The 26885-nt window shown below is 40.0% G+C and overlaps 4 protein-coding genes across 5 annotated transcripts; 3 read left to right on the top strand and 1 right to left on the bottom strand.

Moving 5' to 3' along the window:
• Positions 1-410: 410 nt before the first annotated feature.
• Positions 411-6619, bottom strand: cyb561d2 (cytochrome b561 family, member D2). The gene is made up of 5 exons (XM_071912707.2): positions 6564-6619; positions 1845-1922; positions 1562-1768; positions 1431-1468; positions 411-1194 (listed from the first exon to the last, which is right to left on the bottom strand). The coding sequence occupies exons 3-5, from the start codon at positions 1692-1694 to the stop codon at positions 691-693; spliced, it is 675 nt and encodes a 224-aa protein (XP_071768808.1). The 5' UTR covers positions 1695-1768; positions 1845-1922; positions 6564-6619; the 3' UTR covers positions 411-690.
• A 230-nt stretch (positions 6620-6849) lies between these two features.
• rassf1 (Ras association domain family member 1) lies at positions 6850-10767 on the top strand. Of its 2 annotated transcripts, XM_071912699.2 has the most exons (7): positions 6850-7159; positions 8197-8339; positions 9274-9288; positions 9745-9849; positions 9959-10247; positions 10370-10485; positions 10618-10767. In XM_071912699.2, the coding sequence occupies exons 1-7, from the start codon at positions 6850-6852 to the stop codon at positions 10765-10767; spliced, it is 1128 nt and encodes a 375-aa protein (XP_071768800.2). The 2 variants fall into 2 exon arrangements, with proteins under 2 accessions (XP_071768800.2, XP_071768799.2); XM_071912698.2 differs by lacking the exon at positions 9274-9288 and having other exon boundaries at positions 8197-8321.
• Positions 10768-11831: 1064 nt separating this feature from the next.
• Positions 11832-15963, top strand: tusc2b (tumor suppressor 2, mitochondrial calcium regulator b). The gene is made up of 4 exons (XM_071912691.2): positions 11832-11973; positions 13129-13371; positions 14760-14880; positions 14985-15963. The coding sequence occupies exons 2-4, from the start codon at positions 13223-13225 to the stop codon at positions 15048-15050; spliced, it is 336 nt and encodes a 111-aa protein (XP_071768792.1). The 5' UTR covers positions 11832-11973; positions 13129-13222; the 3' UTR covers positions 15051-15963.
• Positions 15964-20301: 4338 nt separating this feature from the next.
• Positions 20302-26699, top strand: hyal2b (hyaluronidase 2b). Its single transcript, XM_071912696.2, has 4 exons — positions 20302-20466; positions 21145-22127; positions 22621-22710; positions 22803-26699. The coding sequence occupies exons 2-4, from the start codon at positions 21177-21179 to the stop codon at positions 23190-23192; spliced, it is 1431 nt and encodes a 476-aa protein (XP_071768797.1). The 5' UTR covers positions 20302-20466; positions 21145-21176; the 3' UTR covers positions 23193-26699.
• The last annotated feature ends 186 nt before the right edge of the window (positions 26700-26885 follow it).

Below are 26885 nucleotides of genomic sequence, written 5' to 3'. Positions count from 1 at the left end.
TTTTTATGTTTCATGGGAATATTTCATTTTTTTAAATGTTTTTATAACTTCTTATTGGTGTTAGTTCACCTCTGGCAGTTTTTTTTTTTTCCTTATTTCAATGTAAGTGTTTACCAAATTTATTTATTTATGATGAAAAATATATTCTCAGTTTTTGTAATTACGTTTTTTAATCTTTTGTTCACTTTGACCCATTGATGGCTGATCCAGTAAGAACTTTGATTTCATACATGCAGCCTAGAGTGGAGCAGAACATGACTGTGTTATCAATGTTATTTTAACAATAAAACACTCTTCTATTGCAGTGTGAATAGTTTGCATACGCTTTTATTATAGAACATATCTTCGTATAACATTACTTATTCATTGGGCAATCAAGCATGTAGCTAAATCAATAATCAAACAGCAGCATCAGTAAGAGAATGGCAACCTGAGATACATGAATTCCTTACATAGGTACAAAAAAACAAAAGAAAAATGAGTGATTGCTTCTTGGGTGATGACAGACTTTCATGCAAATCAAACATGTGACCGGAAAATAAATCTCTGGTAATCATTAGAAAAGTACATAGTGTTGGTCCCATATTCAAATTCAGTCATGGCACCAGTCATGTAGCAAAATTATGGCTTTATATCTTTAAAAAAATATATAAAATGTTAAGTTTTGTCATATTGATATAGTGGCCTTTGTCAGGACTGCAGGCGTTTTTTAGCCATGTAAGCATTGGTTACTTGACTCATTATAACGAAGGCAGTAAGAGCCGGGCAGAGTGCTGACAGGTACCAGGTGTGCTCCCTGACAGCTGCGGTGAACCAGGCAGAGCAGAGGCCCAGGAGGAGGCTGGCGCTGCCCAGCAGGTACGTGACGAGTCCAGACGCCGCATGGTAGCGCTTCAGCTTGGCCAGGGACCAGCCTTTGGCCAGAGACTGATAGATCAGGGGCACGGCTGCCAGCGACTGCACCCCGACAACACACACCGTCACCAGGCCCACCAGACCGTGCCACGAGGTGAAGTGGGGTTTACCGTTCAGGTGTTTGTTGTAGGTGATGGCTGCCAGGCCCAGGGCAGCGCAGCAGACACACAGGCACTGCAGCACCCAGTGAACGCGCCCCTTGGTCTTGTGTGAAAACCTCTTGATGGGGGAGCCGTGGGGAGAGAAGAGGAGGATGGCCTCTGTCATGAAGAGGAAGAACTGGTGGAAAAGAAAATGAAGATGAGAGGATTTGACTGAACTGCTTTCAGGTGTTTACTGTTGATGAGATTTATTGAGAATTTTCGTTTCCATGTTTATTTGAATAGGGACAGATACATAGACATAGCACATTTTAAAGAAAATAGTCTGATGTCACATATCATAACATCCATAGCCAAAGATAATTTGCAATGTTTGTCCCTTTTGCTAAAAACTTCAAATGCTTTGCAACTTACAGCTAGTGTCATGAGGAAAGGATGCCAGGAAAACAAACCTAAAATAAAACGGATAAAATCAAATTAGCAATCAGTAGGCAAAGAAGGACACTGTGAGTCTCTTTTTAAACGAGGGCAGCATGAACACTCACTTGTCCCCGGCCGTGACAGAACTGCAACTAACACCGTAAAGACAATGCAGACAAAGTGGGTCAGGACTGCGCACGCCGTCCTGGCATAGCCGTAGACCCGAGGCTCGGTTTCAGTCCCCTTGCTGTGAACCATCTTCAACACGACTTGTGTGGCACCGAGGCGGAACCCAGGCAGCCGACCCGCAACCAACACACACAGTTTGTCACCTGAAATGAACTTAAAAGTTACAGCCAATCTCGGTTAGATGAGCGGAGCTGATGGTGAAGTGAATGAGCTGCCTACCTCCTCCACCTGCTGGAGTCCTTCAGGTTTTAGAAGACCCGCGATACAAGAAGAACAAGCTTAAGCCTACATTGGTGACTTTAATAGAGAGTAGCTTTACGAAATAAGAAATAACTGTTGTATCAGCTTGCTTGTGTTTGACGTGGACGCTTCCTCCTTTTCCCCAGGTGCATTTTGGGAAAATAAGTTTTTATAGCGTTACTGCTGTAGGCATAAGTAGCCAGTGTATGCAGTCAAGGAGGACAGTCATACGTTTCATTTAGGGTCAACGGAAGAGTAAATTTACTATAATAATATATGTTGTCTATCATAACATATTTAACATACCTTAGTGTGGTGTAGGAAAACAATAACATAAATTGCAAGAGAAAGGCTGTAAGCTTTCGTTAATTATTACTATATTGAGGGTCAGAATTGTTTTGTCAAAAAAGCACAGTCATACAATAAAGGGCTATATAGTAATGATAGAAATGGTTCTCTTAAAAAGTCATAATTAAAAAAAAGTATCCCCTTGTCTTAAAGAAAAATGTTTCAGTGTCACTGGTCTTAATTTCTGGTAGCTTATTATAAAGTCTTGCAACATGGTTTAACACTTACTAATATAGTCAAAAAGAGGACACTTGAGTAAATGGTGTGTGGAGTAGAGTGAAATGGAGTGGAGGGGGGTTTGTTGGGGTGGAAAGATTGTTAAATTGTATGCTCTTGCAATAACTTTTAATCAAAAATGTAGTGTGGAGTTGCCTACATAAACTAGATGGCTAAAACTAATTAGTTAAAAACAAAAAATCTAAGATTTAAATTTTGTATAACAAAATGCAGTTACTAGTTGAAACACATAAAGTTAACCATATCTCAATCTGATAAAACAACAGATATAAACCTAGATTTAATTTTAAGAGTAACTCCCAAGATTATAGAGCCAGTCAAAAACTACCAAAATATGAATGATGATTTAAGACTAAAGTTGTAGAATCCCATAAGACCAGTTTTGCGCATGCGGTCTGTGCAGGACTGGTATGTATGCGATGTCTGAGTAATGCCTCCCATTCCAGATCCAACAACTCAATGGACACTCAGTGCTCAACTGTTCACTGGTTATTGTGCTCCAATTCCTCCCTAATAAGCTTGTGACTCTGCAGGGCCTACTGACCGGGCATATAGGCAAGAAAACGACAGCATGCACTCATTCAGGACATCCCTTGCTCTCCCTCTCGCTCTCTCTCTCTCTCTCACACACACACACCCATTATAATGTAGGCAAATTAAGCCCACCAAACAGAGTGCCACAGGGTCTCTTCCTTCTTAATTTTACTCACAAAAAGAAGTCTAATAATAGTGCACAGTGTGCACTTCAGTTGGCAGTTTCATTTAGAATATTTCAATTTTTTTTTTTGCCTCATGGCTGTTCTTTTTACAACCCATTTTCATAGAATTCCTTTTTAGAATATTTAAGATTTTCATTTTATCAACTCGTTTCATTATGTCCTCATTTTATTTTTATCAATGCCGTTGATGTTTTTCTTTGTTTCCGTTTATTGTTTCCTGGAGAGCACATTGTATTCCTGGCTTGAAGGGTGTTAAGTATGAATTGAATTGTTAATTAGTGTGTTTGTTTAGATTGTTACATTGTTTCTTTGTTCATTTTTCTCTGCCAAAAGTGTTCACATGCAGCTCAGAAACTGTCCCAGAGCAGACAAACTTGGCAGGTGGGTTCCTATAGTAAGTGACCTACTATTCAGGCAAGGCCAACCACTAATGTTGGCCAGATGGTGGAGCTATAGTAAAATATTAAACATTCAGCTCAGCTTTAAAAGGCCATAACTCCCACACCATGAGTCCGATTGACATGAGACTCCGGATATATGCAGCCAGGTTGTACTCTAACTTTGTCAGTGGGAACACCTGAGTCCACCATATAGGATTTTGCACCATTTCAACTTTTTTCTCTTTAAAAGATCTCAGTAAGTCTTTGTCAGTTTTTGACCAGTGGAGCACCACAAATGCCTATAATATATTTATCTGAATCTGAGTAACAAAATCTTATGAAACTACATATTAAGCCATAACTCCTACCTACTTTGTAAGTCTGATTAACATGAAACTTAGGCTACACATATCCAGCTATGTCAGCTCCACAGGACCACCCAAGTCTATCATGATGGATTTTTTTTTTTTTTTTTTTTAAACTGTATTTTCAAGTAGACTTTTTGACCTGTCGACACCAAAAGAGATAATTATGCAGCTTAAAGAGACACAGATACATAAACGTACTATAAACAGGCCATTAACCAATGAACCTGACAAAGCCCTTTTTAGCCATCTTAATAAAACTGCTTGGACCCCATACAATTGTTGCTTGCAGCTAAGTTTATTATTATTATTAGCAGTAGCATTAGTAGTAGAGTCTCCAGGACAGATAATTGTTCCACCATGACCCTTGGCCAAAGGTCAAGCTTTTAGATTTACTCACAACTCTTATCTTGTCCTTTACATTCCCTCCCTTCCTTTGTGAGATCTTACTATCCTCTTGCTATAGATATATCTGCCTAAAGACTGGATGAAGTCATGTAAGGAAATGAGGGAGAGATACTCATTATGAAGCCTCATGATATTCTGTTTTAATCAGAGAAATCCCTTGGTGTGTCTGATTTGAGAGAGAGATTACAGAACAAGTCCTTCATCAGGCCACCATATTTGAGCCTGGAGGCTTTTTCCTCCGGAGTGATTTCCAAATGGCCCTTAATTAAACATTGAAGAGTCTATTCAGTCCAAAATGAAATATCCACCATTTGAAAAAAGTGACTCCTACTCCTACTGATCAATAGTGGCAATTATTAACACATCATGGTATTTTTAAAGGACAGTGGGTAAATTAAATCCTTGGTTGACAAAATGACCAATTTTACAGACTGGATTCTCTATAATTTGGGTATTAGGCCTAAATGATGAACTGCGGGATTTTTACAATTTTTTTCAGAATGGATATATAACCTAGAGTTTTGAAATAGAAAAGTCTTGCTGATCCCATCAAATATTGTCAAGAGACCATCAAAGGTGAATAGTCATTTATACAAAACTAATGTTTCTCTTCTTGGAGTAAATTTTGGAATATAGGCCTACACTAAATAGTTAAGGTTTTCATACTTGAAGGCTAAATTTCCCTGTGGGATATTCTTTTATCTGAGTAGGCTACCCACCTTTTAAGATTGCATAAATTACATAAATTATAACATAAATTTATATCATAGCCTACTCATCATACTATCAAACCCATTGTAATTATGTGAGGATATGATCTTTTAAGGAAAAACGTTTTCTGAAAATATTGTTTTGGTGTTCTTTTCCCTTATGATCACCGACTGGAGGTCATAATTTACCCACCTTTTTATTTTCCACTACATTTCTGATGTAGCACAGGGGGGATTCCTCCATGCCGCTCCCAGGATGGTTAATAAACACACGGGATTAGACGGTAATCCCACGGTCACAATGTGCATGCGCGAATTGAGGTGCGTGCGTCGGGAGACCGAGGACTCGGTGTTATTTCAACGACAAACTGCTTTCTCTCTCCAAATTTCATCTACGATAAAGTGGTGGTGAGGAATTAAATGAGGTAAGGTCATTTTAACGCATTTTGCGTCAGCAAATCAGAATATGTGTTTTCGGGTGTCAGTGAGTTTCTGGTCCCGTTTTAGACTACAGGATTAAACTTGTCTGTCCCGTCTATAGACTGTGATGCATGTTGCAATAAATGACAAATTAAGGATGATGTAGCCTACTACTTTGATCGTATAGGCCAAGCCAACAGCATGAAAATAACCCATGGTATGATAAAAGCAGCAAAATAGGAACTATTTTGGTGATCCTGGTCACAATGTACCCTTGTTGCCCTGTGTGAATAATTGCGCCGTGCGGTGACCCACTTGGCAGACGGAGCCCATGCGTTGTTCATATTCAAGTCACAATGCAGCTCCACAGGACAACTAATGAGACAAAGTTTCAGATGCACCTGAGAACATGTTGCCCTGCATTTATCCATAGGACTCCTACTGACATTCAAGAGATATGTTTACAGTTTTACAGTTCACAAAACTGTGCTTTAACCCCCACCCCACCCCTAAATTTCTTAGGCTTATATAGTGTTTGCATACCAGTGCATGTGTATCTATCATGCACTCCTCAAGCCATTACAATAATTTAAAACATGTAAAAACTTCAAGCCGTTATGATACAGAATGCTCCCATCTATATTTTTGAGTTGTCTGAGTTAGTTACACGCTTTCTGAATTTCATGAATGGAAAGGGAATTGGCCCAATATTGGTTGACTGTATGAAAGCTCCTTTTGCCAGAATTATAGTTTTTTTTCCCCCACTGCCACTCATATAAAAGCAATATGAGCTCTCCCAGCTTGTGCAGGATTAAACTAGTCATCTTGTCCCACATTTTAATATAATCTTATGAATACTGGCATCAAATAACAAAGCTTAATCTTTTGTTTTGATTCCATTTGTGAAGCCCGCCATGCCATAAGATAACAGAGCCATATATTTCATACATTTCTGTTGATTGAATTGAAAGTAAATTAAAGATGTCAGATTTTAATGTATTAGAGTGTTTTGATGAAGCACAAACCTAGTAAGCGTTGTGTGATTTGGAAACAATGTCTGTGTTACAGCTCCTGCGGACTGTGTGGCCACCTGTTCCTCCACACCACACACCAACCTGTTCCTCCACACCACACACCAACCTGTTCCTCCACACCACACACCAACCTGTTCCTCCACACCACACAACTCCTCCACACCACACACCAACCTTGGACATGGACTGAATGGAGAAACTGAGCTGATGCTTTTTTTGGCCTGTGTATGGCAGCATTTCATCATTATCTGACTCATTAAGGATGTGGAGGTGCACAGATTAATGCTAGAGAGTTCTCTTCCCGGGACCGGATGCGGACAGTGAGCGCTCACCTGACATGTCAGTCTCTGTGTCAGGGACAAGATGTCTAAATGTGAGCTGATTGAGCTGAAGGACCTCAGTGTGAATGACCGTATTGAGTTGGCGGCCCCAGCGGCCCCAGCGGCCCCAGAGGCCCGCACAGCCCCGCCGCCCCTAAACCCAGGGCAACCCGGCCATTTCCATGTGGTCCGTCTGGTGGGAGACAGCGTCACCCTTGAGGGACCCTTGTCCCACCCAGGGGACGGCGGTGAGGGACACGACTTCCAGCCTTGCAGCCACACCCATCTGACCTGGTGTGACCTGTGTGGAGACTTCATCTGGGGTCTCTATAAACAGAGTTTACGCTGCGGCAGTGAGTATCATCGGAGTGTGGATCAGTATAAATTTGTTCAACTTTGGTTTACGTGTGTGTGTGTGTGTGTGTGTGTGTGTTTTTCAGTGTATGGATTGACCTAATAAACAAAGAAAATCAATTGACTGCCAAATCTGCATTGCATGAGACAGGATGAAATAGATGTGTATTACCTGGCTTCAAATCATCATGCTCCTGCAAAAGACATTAAAAAACAGACATTATAAACCATAATGGTTGTTTGTCACTACTAACTTCCCCAAAAAAAGGAAAACTGGTATAGAGATAAAACCATTAAACTAATGAGAATGGCTGAAAATACCCTCAAATTAAAGCTCAAATCTGCTTTGTAACCTCATAGTAATTGAGTAATTGCCCATCCAAAGCTTACAGAGCTCAATGTTAATGGATATAGTCATCAAGTTTTTAAATTCCAACATCTCTAGAGTGCAGCACTGCTTGTGTTATTTTTTCCAGGCAGGAGAAACGTTTATCACAGACTACGACCCAATCTGTAGGAAGCTCTGGGAAGCTTCATGTTGTAGACTGGTGGGGCAGCTAGGGCATGGGAATAGTTCTGTTCCCCCATATCATTTGACTTCAGGCATTTCTGTGGTATGTTAGGGGCCCATTTCTACCAATTCAACAAAGAAGTGAACTGCTGTATGAGAGCTAAACAGGTGATTGAAAGACGAATAGTCTAGAATCAACCTCAAGTCCCTCCTATTAAATCTCTAACATGAGCAATTATCAGCTTGTAAACAAGAGACATTATAAGCGCCATCTTGCCCATAATATAGAATTGTAACTTGGTATCTTGCTTATATATAGATAATGTATCTAGCTTCATGTGTTTTTGGTTTTAGAATAGGTGAGGTTTTCAGCACAGCGACTGTTTGCTGAACAAAATCCACAGCAGAGGGCTCTACACACCAAGTGTTGACCACTAGCCAAAGCAAAACTGAGAGTGCAAAATATACACCCTCTAATGTTGAATGCTCTCTCTGTCCCCCCCCCCGCCCCTCTCTCTCTCTCAGACTGCAGATATACCTGTCACTACCGCTGCCGACCATTCATCCAGTTGGATTGCAGCACAGATGGAAGTCTATTAACAGACCAGGCAGATTTCCCTGAGGACACCATCGAGACAGACACAAATGTGGTAAGGAGCATGATGAGAGCAACAAAGGAATTAACTTCTTTTTTAACAATTTTAACAATGGCACTTTTGTATAGAAGGCAAGGCTGACTTTCTGGAATTTATTTATTATTTTTTAAAAAGACAGTAAATGCTAGTTAATTTTATGTTTCATTGTATAAGACAGACACCATAGGAAGTTAGAAAATGAATGTGAATCTACATCGTTTTTAAGGTTGAAGCTCTACAATCAAGCACCGACATTTTTTCAGCAAAAATGGGGCTATCCTGTTGCTTGAGTGGCCAGTCATGAAACTGAAATTAATTTGAACCAAATTAGCATCATTGTCCCTTTCACTTCGTAGAGTGTTACCTCTGCCTCTGTCTCTCTCTCACACACCCACTCACACACACACTCACAGTACCCATACTATGCTGGCCCCGTCCACTTCTGTTTATTTTGTGTGGGTGGGTAGGTGAAAGCAGATGGAGGCTACCAGATTGTCCACTGCTGTCCACTGAGTGTCCGTGTGCCATATGTCCACAAAGATACTGGTTTTATTACCTCCTCGCTTGTCAAGGCATCTATATGACAGTAATTTAGGAGAGAGCTGAAGGGAGGGGATTATTTAACAACTGCACAATAAAACAGCTGTCCTTGTTTCAGAGCCACGCTGCCTGACACTGCCGAGGCCCATGGGCCAAATATCAAACTTATCAAATAATTCAGTCAACGTGTACATCCGTTTTTAAACCGTCTTCACACATACAACAAAAACAGTGTCAGAACAAAGTTTGGCTCTTAGAATAAGACCAGGCTTTGTGCAACAAAAAGGAAAGATTTGAGTTGATCAGAAAGGGAGTGGGTTGGCCCTTTAGACACCTTTGTGAGGTTTTATTGGCAGGGAGGGGCCAGTGGGTATACCCAGGTCCCAAGAGCTGTTTCTACAATTAGTTTTCAACAGAGAGAGAAGAGAGACAGAAGAGAGCAGTGCTGCTGATGTGATATCATGGAAGACGATTAATAGTGACAAAAATCTGAAGAGGACTGCTGGTATTCCCACTCACCTGAAGCTCTGAGATGACCTGGGGAAGCAGAGCAAGCGGCACTCTCTGTAGTCAGGAGGACGTGGGCTCAGAGCTGGAACAGTTTTTCACCGCGCATATATCTTTCTTTCACAAAGCCAAAAGGTTAACGGTGAGGCTGTGACACAGTTCATCAATCCTGCAGGCATAAAAGCCACTTTCTGTTTGATTTATGATATTGAATCGTGGATGTCTTCATTCTGTAAACACAGATAACAACTTGAATTGATTTTTGTCTCTGTTCTTCAGTTCACTGCCACTATCTCTTGGATCACATCCTCTGTAAGCTCAGCTTTAAAGACAAGTTCTCTGCTGACATCATGTGGCCTATTTGCTGCATTGTATCTGCTCTCTTTTTCAGGATGAACAAATTGATTGGGGTAAACAAGAGTTGACTGTCAGTGACATTCAGCAGAAGGTTAAGGAGTATAATGCTCAGATCAACAGCAATCACTACATGGTGGTTGTGAGTAATCCTAACTTTTTTCTTTTGTATTTGAGTATTCAGTCTATCTTGATATTGCATGAAAACATTTCACTCACAATCTTATGATATCTATCCGTCTTCCTTGCAGAGTAAAGATGGATCATACACTGGTTTCATCAAGGTCCAGTTTCAGTTACTTCGACCCATCTCCCTCCCACCTCCTAAGAAACTGTCCTTGACACAGGAAGGAGGCCAACAGGAGGCTGGGATGAAACGCCGGACGTCTTTCTACCTCCCCAAAGACACTGCCAAGCACCTGCATATAAGCTCCCGAACACGGGCACGCGAAGTCATACAAGCCTTGCTCAACAAGTTCACCGTGGTGGACAACCCGGCAAAGTTCGCCCTGTTTGAACGCGTTGAACGACACAATCAAGGTAGAGCCATGAATGTTGTAGAATTACTGTAATACAAAATAGTATTGGATGAGAAATGATGGGAAATTAGTCTTAATTTAATACCAAGTATTACATACTCAACTACTACTTTTTTCCCTCAGTATACTTGCGTAAACTGTCTGATGATGAGCGTCCGCTCCACCTACGCCTATGTGCTGGCCCCAGTGAAAAAGTCCTGGGTCTGGTTTTGAAAGAGAATGAAACAGAGGATGTAAATGTAAGTTTTCATATTTAAAACATTTGGCTCAGAGAATGCGCTCATATTATATGCCTGTTCATGTTCGCTGACAAAGCCATTAAAGAAGGGAATATGAAAATGTGTGTAATTCGAAATTTTTCTCTCCCACAGTGGGACGCATTTAGCCTTCCTGAGTTGTGCAACTTTCTGCGAATCCTGCAGCGCGAGGAACAAGAGCACACCCGACAAATAGTGAAGCGCTATGCTCTTGCTAGAGACAAGATGAAGCAGGCCATGGCAAGCATTACTGCCCCTGGTTGACTTTGTCTGGAGCCAGAGACATTCAACTAGTTCAACATACGGAAACATGAAGTACAACCCTCTGCTGCTTTAAAGAGCAACATGGATCAATAAACAAATTCACAGCACTAGAAAGGGAAGGAAAGAGCTCAGATATTGATGTTGTCTTGATAAAAAGGACCTAAAGAAGCAGGGACGAGCTTAGTGCTGTTAGACTGAACTATCTAAAGGCTTAGACCCTACTACTATTGTGTGTGCATTGTCACTGTTGTGAAGAACTGAATGGACAGAAATGTTTGGATATTAATTTTTAGACTTAATTGGATGCAGTTTTCTCTGTGGAAAAATCATGCTGCTCGACTAGATTATTTATAAAGTTAGTTATAAAGAGTCAACGGATTTGAGTCTTGCTGGTCATTTATGTCTCTTGGCAGACTATTGAGATTCGTTCAAATTTGTGAAGTCCACTTTGTTTTAAAATTTTGGCACTTTAATGAACCTGTGAAATACGTTGGGAGAAGTTGGACTGTGAAATAATGTGTTTATATTCTAATTGTCTAATGAATTGATAATAATAAATAATCTGAAGTCATTTGAAGTGTGTGAGTGTTTTGGTGATTTTAATTTTACATTAAGCAGCACAGGTTTGACAGTGTATTAGACGGTTAGGGTTAGTGGATACATTCTGGTCCACATTCTGGATAAAGTAAGTGAACTACTTACTTTTGAACAAAAATAATTTACTTTAGTATAAGCACCATTTCTTCTTCATATAGTCTGTCAACAAGATAGACAAGTCTAAGCCTAAGGGGAAAGGGTATTGAGTTCAATACATCCATGGTCTTGAGTTATATGAAAAATAACAGGAAGAACTTAATGTTATCAGTGTTACAGTATAATGTTTTGTTCCAATTCCTAAACACGTTACAGCTGATCAGCAGCAATTATCTTTTTAAAATATATAACTAATAATTTAATCATATATGAGTATTACAGCTCGCCAAATTCACACTCCAGTCCATTTGGTGGCGACAGTGCACCACACAGCTGCTTATCGGCCGTGAGAAAAAAATGGAAGAAGAATACCTTCCATAGCACAGGGATAGTTAGCTGTTTGTGTTTTCCTGAGGTCTCTCCTGTGGCAAATTAGCAACCCAACAAGCTAAGATCATCAGAGAATAATTCATACCTACGTACGAACTGACAACAGATTAAAAGCCTCTTTGGGTATGTCTTCAACCAAGCTGTTTGTCACACCAGTCGATTATCAAGCCAGCTAACTTTGGTAACGATAGCAAACGTTTCCTTGGCTAACCAGATGAGCAGAAATATTTTGACCTGGCTAATGCTAGTAACTTAAGGCAATAGCAATGTGCTAACGTTAGCTAACGGTAACGTCAGCAGCCAAGAAAGCTGACAGGCAAGTTTGTGATACGCTGACATAAAGTTAACGATAACTAGCTAATGCAGCTAGCACAGATGTTAAATAATGATAAATCAGAGCAACAAAACAGGAAAGATTCATGTAATTTAAACGGAACAGTTTGCTACCTAACTGTGCTCGGAAACGTAGCTAACGCGCTCTCCAGACTAACCTGACCGTGCAAATTCTAAGATGAGCTCACAAATCATGGTTTTCTTAGCATCAATAACTAATTAAACTAATTAGTTAGCAAGTTATGCAAGGGTGGCTAAGTAGGTAACATTACCAGAACTGCGTTTGTACTGAATGTTGTATGTATTATTGTATGTTAAGTTACACTGCCTGGCTGCACTGTCATGAAACTAGCTTGCTAGCTAGCTAACGGTTAAAGGGCATATCGCTCAAAATACAGCTGGACTGGACCTTTAGTCCAGCCTTTACACTTCAGCCACCTAACCTGAGCGTTAAGCAACAACTGCTCCTAATACTATTCGTAAAAAGGGTTTAGGTTTAGGGTTTTATGTGGTTAGAAACGGGTGTAACAACACAGAATTAGAATAGTCTCAGAGTGTCATCTACAGTTCTTTTGGGCATTGAAGGTCGAATGTAATTGTTATGTTTCAGGGAAAAAAATGGTTTTCAAGTAAATGGGACCCCCTGTATTGGTTTTAATGATGTATTCCATTTGTTGGCTTTTCAATATATCAAGTAAGATAATAATTTTTGCTGTGGCAACTTAACTCTCACTCAAGATCTATACTTTAAAAACAGCAATAAATGTGTCTAATTTGGCCTTTTCTACTTCTCAAGTCCAGCGCAGTCCAGCTTGATATCCATGCCTTCTTTTTTTGATCTTAAATGGGATAATTGTAAATAAATTGTTTTTCTTGCCCTAATCAGAAAGAAAACATGATAAAATGACTTAATAAATGTCCCTTCCACTGTGTCACTTTTCATAGGTTTCCTATCCTGGAGGTCAGATTTCATCTTGCACAGTAAAGCTACTACTACTGGGAGTCCTGTGACCAAGAAAATAATGTGCCGCAGTTGAAGATGGGAGGTAGCGGCTCCAAATCCAAAGGATATTGGCCTTTTTCTGGCTCAGGTAGTGCTGACGATGCAACCAAAGATGGAAATGAGCAGTCAATGGCAAGACTCCGAAGTTTCCAAAATGCAACACCTTTTGTGTTTACTAGACGAAGGTAAATATAGCCATGGCGGCATGTAGACATCATCACATGTTTTATATGGCAAAGGTTTCCCAAGGATTGTATTGCAGCCGTTGTTGAGACTGCTAGACTGCAGTCTCAACATAAATCTGATGTATGACAGTCTACCAGTCTTACACAACGGCTGCATATTTCTCTTCTCACATCTAAAAAAAAATGTTTTTTGTTTACTGGATTGGTTTATTCATTGGGAGTTTTTTAGTCATGGCAATACATAAATCTGTATTCACCATTATCCACTTTATTGGGTACACATAGCTAGTATAAGGTAGGTCCCCCTTTTGCCTACAGAACAGCCTAAAGCACATTTTATGTGCGCGTAGCATGTTGTTGAAATCCTGTACACAGGGTGGCAGTGCTTAAAAAAAACATATCACACCAAAACGAAACACAGAAGAAGAGAGGAACAGGAAGCAGATGTGAAGACAAAGTTGAGATTCTTGGGCAGGTCCGCAACACCTACACAGAGACCCTTTCCAACCAGTCTTTCTATTCTCCTCTGACCTCTCATCAACAAGGCATTTTCACCTACAGGACGACCACTGACTGGAGGGTGTTTGTTTATGGTGCCATTCTGGGTAAACTCTAGAGGGTGGAGGAGGGTGACTGTTTCTGAGATGCTGGAATCAGCTCGTCTGGCTCTGGCACCAACAACAATACTACTTTCAAAGTCACCTAAATCGTGTGTCTTGTCCATTCAAAACACTTAGTGGAACAGTAACTTAACCACATGACACTGTCTGCATGTTTTATGCTTTATTTACACGTGTAAATAAAGCATAAAAGACTCACTGTCTGGTGGAACAAGCTGCTTAGTAAACAGGGAGCTGTACCTGATAAAGTGGATTCGGAGTGTATATTTGTTTTAAATATGTTTGTTATTTGTGTTTTCCTCTATTGTGGGCTTCCCACTGAGGCTACCTTGTTAGCTGGAATATAAGAGCTTCCTGGCTCATGCTTCAGTTGAAGAGCTACTGCTGAGGAGAGCGCTAGTGTTTTCCCACATTTCAGTTTGCTTGTCAGTTTTTATCCATTCTAGCGGGCTTGTTTCTGTAAAACACCCTGATTTTTGTCATGGCTGTGTATTTCTTTTTGTATTGTATTGGCTATTTTCATTCACCAACTTTCTTTTTAGTGAGTGTAAGACTGATTATGTGCCTAGATCATGTTTGATATTCACTAGGTTGACTGCCTCGCTGCTAACATGACTCAGTTACTGTGAGCTGGTCAAATCACAACACAATAAAAAATGCACATTTTTGCAACTTTTAGTGTCTACTTAGTTCCAATTACAGTTTGGATACATAGCACTACTGGTATACTCTCTGTACATACAAATAACTTTTGTTTGTCTGCTTCAGCTCTTTGTACTTTGACGAGGACGGTGACTTGGCCCATGAGTTCTATGAAGAGACAATTGTGACAAAGAACGGACGGAAAAGAGCCAAGCTGAAGAGGATTCATAAAAACTTAATACCTCAGGTGTGGAAATGTTAAATGACAATCTTAAACTAGACCTTTACCCATTTACATTTCCCTCTATGTTGTCAGTCCAAATAATTTTCATCTCTTTGCTGTCCTTACAGGGAATTATAAAGCTGGACCACCCTTGCATCCATGTAGATTTCCCAGTTGTCCTCTGTGAAGTTTGATGTCTGAGGAGCATTCTCAGACTAGCCACTGTGTCGACTCCGTCCCGCGGTTTCCCTGGAAGCCTGAACCCTCGTGCAAAACACCATGATCTCTTGAAATATTTGATGCCCTTACGTGGACAGGCTGATACATTGTGTGTTGAGCCTCTGCATGTGATCTGTTTTTGGCTTGTGTGCAGTTAGACACAGAATAGGTCACCCATGGGGATTGATGGTCTATCAAAGACATCAAAGACTAGAAGGACATGAAAAAGCTCCAAGTTGGCAATACCCAGTCAGTTTACAGTTGATGGTCTGTGTGCATGTATGTGTGTGTGTATGGACATGGGATGAAATGTGGCAGAGTCCTGGCTGTATTGCAGCAGACTGATTTCTGGTATGATTCATTGAACTGAAGGAGTTCAAGGAAAATGTAAGAAGTGTAACTGTGGGGAGTAGAATAGTAGTAGTCTTGAATCTTAAATTCTGGCCTCAAGGGGGAGTTTCCATTCATACTGGACACTGAATCATAATAATTTTTTTCTCTCAGTTTTTAGTGGTTTAATACCAACGACTGAGCTTCCTCACAGATCAGGGCTACATCCAGAGATTTTAGAGCAGGAAAGTTTAAACGCACATTTTATTTGTACAGTACCATCTTGGCTTGCTTTAATATGCATGAAACTGGATCTGCTTATCCCTAGGGAGTTGACAATCAGTGACCAACAAGATCTGAAGTGGTTTAATGTGATATTGTAACGTCTGATAGACTGGCTTGAGTTACCTTGGTGTGAGCAGACCTCAGAGCCACACGTACAGAGCAGCAGTGAGTCTAATAAGAGATCCTGTTGTTTTCTTTGCTGCTTTGGCATACTATGTTTCACTTTTAATTTATTATAACTGTTCAAATTGCATTGTTTTTTTAATTACAATTTGAAATGTTGAACTGTGTCATGGTCTCTTTTTTTTTCATACAAATGAATATCAGAGGGATAGTTGAACATTTTTAAGTGTGTGTTTGCTTCACAGGCATTTGAGATCAGTGGGCAAAGAAAATCCATGGTTACGTTTTATAGCCATTTCCTCCAATAACCGCACACTAAAATGACTTACTGTGAATTTAAAGATAAATCTGAACCCTTAAATTGCAGATTAGGTTGATGTGTTGCTTCTTAGCATTCAAACATCCCCTGTATTGCCAGTAGAATTTACCTGTTTTATATGTCCAGCATAGATTATAAAACAGACTTTAAGAAAACTGCACTGCCAGTTTGTATTTAAGGGGTCTTAAATTCCCCTACATTCTCCATCAGCCTCCCTAAAACCCTCTCTGATATTAAATAACATTACAACTGTGATGAATCTGAAATGTTCACAATCAGTCTTTTCAATGTTGTGCTACACAAGTTTATGTTGGCCATATAGTTGGGAAGTTATACCATGCCATGAAGTTGACTGATGTTATGTTATATAGTAATTAAAATCTATCTTTTTTGTTGAATATTTCACAGGAGTTCAGAGCATGAATGTGTCTGAAATAGACTGGACTCTACCAGAACAAATGTCTGCACATCGACTGAGTCTGCTGTACAGCGATGTGTTTTTGCCTCACTGTCACTGTAAGCAGTAAAGCATTTTTAGGGGCCTCCCATCTTAATGTCCTGCATGGGGCCAGAAATGCTGAGAGGGAGAGGGAAGTTTGAGGAGGAAATCTCTTTTCAACAGCGTAGTCAAATGCGTCTTGCCGGGGCGAGACTTTATATAACATTTATCGGGCAAGATAAAAATAACTATTTGTTAAATGTTCTTGTTAAACCACAGACCAGCTGGGAATTCACCACTTTTGGCAAAAGGAATACAAAAAAAATCACTGTAATGAACTGGCGAGACCTGTTCACCCCTGTAGTGGAAACCATACTGACCTCCACTAGGGATGAAAAGAACCATCTGCATAGGAAATTGCAAAGGGCAACCATTGCTGAGAGGTAAAGTGTGTGTTTGTGTGTGTGTCTGTTAATGAGGGATGGAGATAAGAGAGAAATGAAGGTCTGTAAAGGTCTTCAGTGCAACCTCCATGGGAAAGGGTTTTCTATAAAGCTGTCTGTGATATTGTCGTCCTTAGAGGATAAAAAGGCCTGTGCCAAGATCCACTCCACTTTATTGCTTTCATGAAATGTTCTTACTCTGCACAGCTTTGAGTGCTTTTTTCCCCCACGCAAGTACCTTTTTAGACTGAGTCAGGGGAGACATGAAATTACAATTACTTTTTGTATGTTTTCACTAAGTTGTAATAATATGCTGGGCAATGAGGGGAACCGCAGTGAATGGGGGGGTTGGGGATTGTCCCTGGAAAGCTGCCTTGATCTGGTTTTGCTGACAGTAGTGTAGTCAAATTTTTACCATGAAATCATTCAAAGTACTCGAAAACGATGTTTCACAGTAACCATTCATATCTTTCTACCTTATTGTTATGATAAATTAAGTCTATTTATTATTCTACATTCTTATGAACCTATAAGTGTCGGACGTTCCATGCCTATAGAAAATGTCAGTATTTACGATTTTTGATCTTATACACAACATCAGAGAAATCAAGATTAACTTATGGTGACCTAGCTTGGTTTAACAACATGCTCTGAGAGGCTTTTTTCAGAGAGATAAAACTATTAACTAGGGCAAATTTGGAATAAATGGGTAATAATGGTGTTGGCAGTGAGGTGAACAACAATAGGCTACTCAGTGAAAAGAAACATTTTGTCAAGAAAAGCACCCTTTGTGTGGTTCCGCTTACAAGTGTAACAAAAGATCTGACAAAAGATCTTTTTGAAGTAATTTAAACATTAACTTTCAGATTCATGATGACCCCACTTAGTTCAGCAATAGGTTATGAATCAACTGTAAGTAGTGTTTACCTTCTTGGCTGTTGACTAGTATTATTGACTGTGATCCATGATGTATGAACTGTTGCCAGAAGCTTTTGTTACTACATGAAACCTGCCTTAGTGTATAAAAGTTGACCTAATAATGTGGACCTCAGCACAACTGCAGAACAAATTAGCAATGTTCGACCAGATGGTTTATGTGCCAATAGACCACCTGCAACACTGCATCAGCAGTGGTAATCTTGTTGTGCGTGGCCAGTGTATTAAAGCACCCTAGTAAATTCAGGAAAACATTTTAGTGGGTGCTGGATGTGTGTTGGAGTTGGGTGTTCTGGCTGCTCAGTAGGCTGCTGCATGGACAATGTACTCACAACAGTGTAGATTTGAATCTGGTTTACTGGAGCTCTCTCGCTCTCTCCCACCCTGCTACAATACTGTGAACTACTAAACCACAAAAAAGTAAAATAATATATAAAAAGTACCTAAAACTTTGAAACTCCCTCTGGTGAGAATGAAAGTAGGCAGAGTCCTATGTTGTTGTTGTTTTCGCACAAGTTCGTAGGATAGAGGTTAGAGACAGAGGTGGAGTCTCCTAGATATTTAAATTCCAGCCTGTGGTGGACTTCAGCAGAAATGAATGAATCATTTCCTCTGTCCTTTCAGCACAATCTTATTCCCAGGGGGGTAGACTAGTTTGATCTATATGCATCCGGACCTTGAACAACTCAAACAGCTTCAACTACTTTCATCCTATGAGATCCGAGGGGAAGATATCGGTTCCTGGTAAGAGATTGAATCTGGAGACATCTTAAAATTACATATTTACATATTATTATTTTATCAGGAGTCAAGTGATAATAGCCTACTTGTTTCATCGACCAAAAGAAAATCCACATACATAGACTTTTTTTTTCATTCTTTTTCTTGCATAATGACATTGCATTAGTCAACAGTGAAAGTAAGTGTCTTCTTGAGTAGGCTTTTGTTCAGTATATAGCAGAATTGTCCTACCTGAGAGCTTGTAGGTCTAAATATCTCCGGGCCTGGACAGAAGTGATTCCTCTCAGGCTAGATGCAAAATACAAGATTCCCTGTGCCATTTTACTTACTGGCCAGTCAATTTGGAGGAAGCTGCAAGTAGAGACTTTGTAAATGGTCGTCTACTAAAAGTAACAGAAAATACAAAGTAGGCTAAATGTTTGAGTGAGATACGGGGAAATACGCATGGCCAAATAAAGAGGGTGAAGATGCTTCCAGCCCCAGTGACAACTGTAGCCTGTATAGTCTATCTAACATTGTGTGTTCAAATGAAAGATAATGCATTTTCCTTCCAACAACACCAAAAACATTGTTTGGCATTGCTGTTGAAACTGTAGGTGAACAAAGGGGAATATGAAAAGGTTTTGTAGGCTATACTGGTCAAAGAGAAAAACAGACAAGGTGAATGGAAACTATTTCATCGTGAAAAGACCTGGAAGAGATTCAAACCCAAATCAACAGAACAAAGGAGAGAGAGATAAAGTAGCCTCTCCTTGCATTTTCCTTTGCATTGGGAAAGTCAAAGAGAGTGGTGATAGATGTTGCCTGCAAATTATTGGATATTATGGACTGTATTATGGGTGATGGGGGTAAGATAGTTTAAGATAGAGTTTGAGGCTAGGTAACACAGGATTGAATGACACAATGTCATGCTGTTTAAGATAATATTTTAAATTCCTAGTTCATGTGTTAGGTCAGTGGGTGTCAGTATAATGCACTTCCTGATTTATTTTGCCGACTGCCATTTAACAAAAAGAGGAAGAAACCATGCTAGGAAAACACAAAAACACACACCCCACATCATACCAGAGTGGCCAGCACCCTGTTGATTCATTCATTCATTCATTCATGGACTGAACTCAGGACCCCTTTTACACCTTTACGCTGCCATCTTACCAAAGCGATTCGACTGCCTTGTCGATAACATCATGTATGAAACTCGCATTTGCATGTAAAGAGGCGACGAGTGAAAACAATTCTCAAAAATGTGGACATATGTGGAGAAGCAAGCGTTTTACACGTGAAATCTGTGCACTGCTTCTCTCTCTGTCTTCAGCTTCAATCCCGACCCGAGCAAGGCTTGAGGAACAGCCCATTTGCTCAGTTTCGCTTAGGGGAAAGTGGCATTTGAATGTAATTGTATGGTCCCATTTATGACAGTGGTATTCACGATAATGGTAATTTATTGAATACAGTCCCTAATTATGAGTCTAATAACAGGTTATAGTCGTATAAATTACAAAATAAGGCAAATCTCGACTTTAATATATTCAGTGACCCCCCCACTTGCGAACTCATTGGAGTTACCTCTTGTTGCTCACTGTGTTCCTCATCGCCACTGCCATGTCTCTCAGGCAGCCCGGGCTAACTTTAGAAAAAACTTTAAATATGGATTGAACGGAGAATGATATTTTTCACATGGCAGGGCGCTGGAAAAGTGCTTCTTCATATAGTTTATTTGAAAGTCACATGAGTGGAACAAACCCGTGTCCTGAGTGTCAGCCTCATCAGAACAGGTCAGACGGGATAGCAGGAAGAGAGCTAGCTAGCTAACCTACAGTGCTTTAAACCTAACGTTGACTCTAATAGAAAAGTGAGCTGACGTTAGCTTATGAATATAAGAACGTTACAGATGTGAAGGCAGAGAGTAACGTTATCGTAGCTGTAATGGCTAGGTGCGGTAGTTTTTTTTACTTCGTACAGATCAACTTTTAGCCTACTTGCCACAACTGAAATTTCCAATGTAATGTGATTCACGTTGCCTAACGTTACGCTGAAGTTGCTATATGTGTTCCAGGAAGGCGACTGCAATTGAAACCGTATTTGGTTAGCTATATTGTTGGCCAGTTATCTACACCTCTATATCCTCAGATGTACTGGATGTCACCTTGGACCTGTCATAGGTACCTACTACCTATATTATTTTCTGACTATTCCTCTAGTTCCGAGATACTCAGTGTCACATTTTAGTCATGAGGTCATTGATTCCCTCTATCCTAAAAACGACCTAAAGATTTCAGTAATTAAAAATATATTGTACACAGCTGTCACAGTGCCTAATGGTTAGAGGACCGAGGTTAGGATCATAAATTCACTTGTTCAAATCGCTGAATCCTCTGTGAAAATAATTGGAACTATTCTGAATTTATTTTCAGTGGAATTTAACGAAACTGCTATATTTGTCTTTTTTACAGAGAAAGAGGAGAGAAGGTGAGACAAGGTGAAGATGAGGGCTGTATTTCACACAGTCTTGGCCCAGGTTGGCCAAGTGCCATGGTTGCTTCTGGCTCTGTTTACCCCCTGGACAGTCTTTTGTTCGCCAGAGATAAAGCAGACGAGATGGCCGTTGTTTTCCCAGAAGCCAGTTCTCCTTGCCTGGAATGCCCCAACAGAGGACTGTGGCCCAAGGCATGGTGTACGTTTCCCTCTGGAACAGTTTCAGATTGTGGCATCCCCCAATGAGGGCTTTGTCAAACAGAAACTCACAATTTTCTATAAGGACCGCCTTGGGCTGTATCCTTATTATGAGCGTGATGGCACTGCAGTGAATGGAGGCCTTCCACAGGTTGCCAGCCTTGCTCAACACTATGAAAAGATGCCTGAAGGTGTGCAAAAATATATTCGTGAGCCAGATGCAAAAGGCCTAGCTGTCATTGACTGGGAGGAGTGGCGCCCACTGTGGATCCGTAATTGGGATATCAAAGATGTGTATCGAGAGAAATCACGCCAAATGGTGGCCAAAAAAAACCCTGATTGGCCCCCGGAACGTGTGGGAAAAGTTGCACAGCAGGAATTTGAGCTGTCGGCTCGCAAATTCATGCTGGACACTCTGAAACTTGCCAAGAATTTGAGGCCTAATCAATTGTGGGGCTTCTACCTGTTCCCAGATTGTTACAACCATGACTACAGGAGTGGCCTGAAGAACTACACAGGCCGCTGCCCTGATGTGGAGGTAGCCCGCAATGACCAACTTACATGGTTATGGACGGAAAGCACTGCGCTCTTCCCGTCTGTGTACATGGGTACTGTACTACGCTCTACGACGTTTGGGCGCCGCTTTGTCCGTAACCGAGTAAAGGAGGGGATGCGCCTGGCATCTGCTGGGGATGGACTAGCACGTCCTGTTTTTGTTTATACCCGGCCTACTTATACCAGTGAGATGACCCTCCTAACTGAGGTTAGTTGGCTACATCATCTTAAAAAATAGAGTAACAATTCATCAAGCACAGAAGGCATAGGGCCTACATTCATTATCTGTTTTCTCAATGAATGTGTGTGCAATATGGGCTTATTTAGTGTCCAAAGATATTGCAATGAGTAGCAACCTAAATATAGAAAGAACAGAAGTACTTACTCCTACATGCGGAAGCTTAACATTTTTAGCAACATAGCTACACCAGAAACCTTAATATGTCTGTGTGGTCCACACATCTTGCCTGGTCCTAACCAGAGTCTTTTACCCACTGTCAGGTCTAGGTCTCTAGGCTACCACACATCACCCATCACCAGTTTTCTAGTGAGACACTTGCACATACTGTATATACAGTATAAATACATACATGGCAGGAAACTACATTCTTTGTGGAATTGTGCTAAAAACCAGTCCTTTGTGTGTACAGATTTTACTCATTCTATGGTACATAACTGAACTGTGTGTTCATGTATTACAGACAGACCTGGTCTCCACCATTGGGGAGAGTGTTGCACTTGGAGCTGCAGGTGTCATCTTCTGGGGAGACTCCACCTATGTAGGCAGCAATGTAAGTACCATACCTTACCAGCTTGTTTCATTATTAATACTATACAGCCTAGTGCTCCCAAGTTTTGGGTTAACATTTCTCTTTCCCTCTAGGCCAGCTGCTCCAGCCTAAATGAGTATCTTCGGGGGCCGCTGGGTCGGTACCTGCTCAACGTGTCCACGGCAGCAGAGCAGTGCAGTCGGACGCTGTGTAGGTCCCATGGCCGCTGTCTGCGCAGAATATCAGACAGTGACGTGTACCTGCATCTCAGCCCCTTGACCCATAGCATCACCAGTCAGGGTGGCAGGTTGAAGGTGACAGGCCTGCCTGGCCAAGGGGAGCTGGCTGGGTTCCGCACACACTTCCAGTGCCAATGCTACAGTGGGTATAGGGGTGAGGCCTGTGCTCAGAAAGAAAAAGGGCAGAATAGAGCCTCCTCTGTCCTGGGGATTTGGCCCCTTTGCCTTATACTCCCACTAGGACTCCTCACTCTGCTACACTGAGGAAACTGTGAGGCCCAAACTATTCACTGCCTCTGCCACCGCTTAAAGTCCCTGCTCCGCTGAGAGCTGGCCATGACCTCCAGATGATGATATATACACAACACACTCAACAGGACTTAAATAGTTGTATTGTGTGATTGTCCCTGTAGGATCAAAAGCCTTATGAAACAAAATAACTGCTTAACTTAAAAGGACAGTGTTTGAAGTATACTCATGTTTGTGACAGACACACACAGCAAGGTGGGTTAAGCAAGAAAAAGTGGAAGAAAGGTACATTTTACTCAGAGATGCCACCTAGCTTTAGGTATTCTATATTTGCATTTGTCTGCCCAAACCCAACATTGCAGTGTATCTGTTGTTGAAGCAAGCTGTTGGCTGTTATGAAATTTAGGCTTATAATTATGACTGAATTTTGAATACTGAATTATGACTGAGAGAAGTGACACAGTCTTAAATTTTTTATCCTTGGCTCACAGAAACAACATGGCTGGACCTGCCTGTTTCATTTTAGAATTGTGCCTTAACAGGGCTGGAAAGTGCTCTTGTTTTTATAAGTTAAACAGTTGTTTTTGTTTACAGTTACGTTCTTACAGTAGTGTTCATCTCAGCCTTCTGTTGGGCAAGGTGATTTATGCTGGTATGTATCCTACATACATAGCATGCTTTTTTTATTAACAAAAATCAACATACTGTATATAAAATGCAAAGTATTGACAGGACAGACCAGACCAACAGAAAAAAGAAAAGAATCCAATTGTGTTTCATGCAGAAGGCATCTTCTAATTTAGACCAGAATCACTGTGAGAACAAATGAGAGTTACTGACATTTATGTCAAAGTAAATGTCAGCATTTGTGATACAGGTAGTGGAACCTTTGCCAAAATTTTGTTCATTTTAATGAATCCAAATAATTACAGGCAGATGATTTATCAACTAGTAGCAGCATAAATGTCCAAATATGCAACTATCACTTTTTGAGTATTTTAGAATTCATAGTTTGTGTGAACACTAGAAACGAAAAAAAGGATCACACTTGCACTGCAACTCATGTCAGTGGGCCTGCCAGTGACATTGTGTTTATAGCAACTGCTGTAGCTACATCTACGTGTGAAAAGGTTTTTTCCAAGCAAATATATTAGATACAGTGGAGCTAGCTAAGCAGTTTTGTATTTATCTGTATTTATTTAGTTTGGCAACGCCCAAAAAGTATATAGCTAACATAAATTTATCAGCAGGCTGACAGATGGCAGGTGTTGGCTGTGATGTTCACAAACTTAATACTGGAAAATGACAGAATCACACAAAAGATATTGTGTTAGAACTTTTATGTGTGCTGCAAACTTTTTGCAATTCTGCACTTTAGCCATTATGCCATTGGGGTAGATCTGGCTTCATACCATGTGGATACTTACACCAAGAGGTGTGTTTGTGTCCCTTGCTGGATGCAAAGGCCCGTGAGAGATGCAGTCTTTTTTCAAACGCATTGCATTACCCCCAAGATATTACTGTTTTCCCCTTTAATGCTTCATGCATCTCTACTTTCGTAGATATGTGCCACTGTGAATCTTATGTGCAAAGAAATGGGTGCGTGTTTTAGATGGTTACGGTATACCTCCCTTGGCCCTCAACTCATTTGCATTGTGAAAACGATCTAATATTTTATTTGGTACTTTATAATATTTAGCTACATATAATATTGCCTTACCTCAGTGCTGTCTTTTTGAGCTTCGAGTATGCCATATCTTTTCACAATATCAGTCAAAATTAACCAGAGTTACTGTTTATAGTAGACAGCGGGTCTTATGATAAAACACCATTCGAGTCCTATAACATTGGTTTCTGTGGTATAGAGGTGAAGGATATAGTATAATATAGTGATAATTTCCCCCTCTGCATTGACATGTTAATACCAGGTGTCACTATTAACATTTCAAAACTATAAAAAAACAGGCCACATGTTTTCTAACTCAAAATAAAAAATATAATTTAAAGAGCAAGTGCTTGACAGACTAAAAAGTCTTGAATTTAATCTAGTAAATCATGATGTTTTACTCAAAGGGATAATTGGTATTTCATTTTAAAAGAAATTAGATGTTTAGATGTTTATTGCAAACAAAATAGATTGCTAATAATAGATTGCAAATTTGCAATATAACACAATATCAATGAATATTTAAGAGTATACTACATACTAAGCTGAAATTGCTTTCAGGTCAAAATGATTATATTTGAGCATGTTACGTTGAAAGACAACAATCCTGTTCAAAAAGCCTTAAATAACTGGATATGACTCGTCTTACTTGGATTTTTGTGGAAAATCACAGTTTGTTTCCCCCTCCAAATGTTCAAATGACCCATTAGAGTTTTGATACAATTGTGCACTTTCTGAAGAGACGGTGTTGCAGATGAGGGAGTTCCCGCCGCTGTTCAGGTTTCTTGATAACCTTGTGTCTTATTGAAATTAAAGGTGATAAAATCTTACTGGGAACTTCTTTGTTTCAATAAAGACCAATTGCAGGGATTACAGGGATTCTATAATCATGGTTGGACATAACATTTAAGCTTTACAAACAATCTAAACAAATTGGTCATATTGTGTTATTTTGGCTAAAAAAGGACATGCAATAATGCATTTTCATGCATTATTTTGAAGGCTGGCTTGATGGTCTGCATCATGATACTCGAGTATGATGTGGAATATGTGCGTTACGCTAAATGTGGGAAAATAGTAAATGTATACATTACCAGCTCTGGTAATACATACATTTGCCAGTGGATGTGCACATTTACCACAGAGTTCCCACAGAGTTTGTAAATGTACACATTTCCCAAGGTAAATGTGGTAAATGTGTACACTTCCAAGTTGATGTGAGTAAACCACTTATTGTATTATTACCTTTACTGTGAAGATGAGTACATTTAGCAGCTAAGATCCAATTTTGAAAGGCTGTGATGTCAGCTTTTTAACAAGAATAGCACAATTTGACCAGTTTTGTAAAAACAAATCCCCATGTTACTGTTAAAAAAGTACATCCTGACAATAAATGTAAAATAATAGTCCCTAAACTATTCATACTTATTGCAACAAAGTGGCGAATCCTTTAAAAATCAACAAATTGGGCAAAAATTTAGCTGGGTAATGCTTTATGAAGGAACCGTACAGGAACCAATAGATGGTGTATTTTGTTCTTTGAGCTTGGAGATGATGTTGTGGTGTGGTTATTCATCACACAACTTCCTTTACATTGAATATTATTTTGTCTTTGCTATTTTAGCGTGTTTTGCTTTTGTGCTACTCCACTTTGCCATTCACCAGTGTTTCACAATGGCAACAGCTGTCTTAGAGTCTTACTGAGCAATCTTGAAAAATACTTTAACTTGAAAGCCTTCTTTTGCCTTGACTCGTTTTCTTGTTTGAAACCAAATCTAAAAAAAAAAAATCCAAGGGTTGTGCAGGTGTTTCATGTCTTGTATCCCAAAAATATTTCTTATTCACTGTTTTTTACACCTGAGAATTTCAATATTAAAATAGAAATTGAATGTAATTTTGGCCTTGTCATTTTCTGTCATCTGGTTCCAGAGGCATTCATATTTCCCTCTTTTGGCGACTGCCAAATAAGGCAACATTTTGAGACTATTTTGAGTTTATTATAATTCTGTCCAGACTACAATGCTGGTTAGTCTCTGGAAGAT

The sequence above is a fragment of the Centroberyx gerrardi genome, chromosome 5 (assembly GCF_048128805.1).
Source record: "Centroberyx gerrardi isolate f3 chromosome 5, fCenGer3.hap1.cur.20231027, whole genome shotgun sequence".
Taxonomy (NCBI): Eukaryota; Metazoa; Chordata; class Actinopteri; order Beryciformes; family Berycidae; genus Centroberyx; species Centroberyx gerrardi.
The sequence above is the reverse complement of the archived record's forward strand: the minus strand, read 5'-3'. Positions and strand labels throughout refer to the sequence as shown.

Bases quoted from the DNA above. Each gene is read 5' to 3' on its own strand.
- cyb561d2 (XM_071912707.2), bottom strand. From the start codon at position 1,694: ATGGTTCACAGCAAGGGGACTGAAACCGAGCCTCGGGTCTACGGCTAT. The intron at 1,469-1,561 runs GTGAGTGTTCAT...GTTTTATTTTAG, and splicing joins TCTGTCACGGCCGGGGACAA to GTTTGTTTTCCTGGCATCCT. The intron at 1,195-1,430 runs GTAAGTTGCAAA...CTTTTCCACCAG, and splicing joins CTTTCCTCATGACACTAGCT to TTCTTCCTCTTCATGACAGA.
- tusc2b (XM_071912691.2), top strand. From the start codon at position 13,223: ATGGGAGGTAGCGGCTCCAAATCCAAAGGATATTGGCCTTTTTCTGGC. The intron at 13,372-14,759 runs GTAAATATAGCC...TGTCTGCTTCAG, and splicing joins TTTGTGTTTACTAGACGAAG to CTCTTTGTACTTTGACGAGG. The intron at 14,881-14,984 runs GTGTGGAAATGT...CTGTCCTTACAG, and splicing joins ATAAAAACTTAATACCTCAG to GGAATTATAAAGCTGGACCA.
- rassf1 (XM_071912699.2), top strand. From the start codon at position 6,850: ATGTCTAAATGTGAGCTGATTGAGCTGAAGGACCTCAGTGTGAATGAC. The intron at 10,248-10,369 runs GTAGAGCCATGA...TTTTTCCCTCAG, and splicing joins CGTTGAACGACACAATCAAG to TATACTTGCGTAAACTGTCT. The intron at 10,486-10,617 runs GTAAGTTTTCAT...TCTCTCCCACAG, and splicing joins ATGAAACAGAGGATGTAAAT to TGGGACGCATTTAGCCTTCC.
- hyal2b (XM_071912696.2), top strand. From the start codon at position 21,177: ATGAGGGCTGTATTTCACACAGTCTTGGCCCAGGTTGGCCAAGTGCCA. The intron at 22,128-22,620 runs GTTAGTTGGCTA...CATGTATTACAG, and splicing joins AGATGACCCTCCTAACTGAG to ACAGACCTGGTCTCCACCAT. The intron at 22,711-22,802 runs GTAAGTACCATA...CTTTCCCTCTAG, and splicing joins CCACCTATGTAGGCAGCAAT to GCCAGCTGCTCCAGCCTAAA.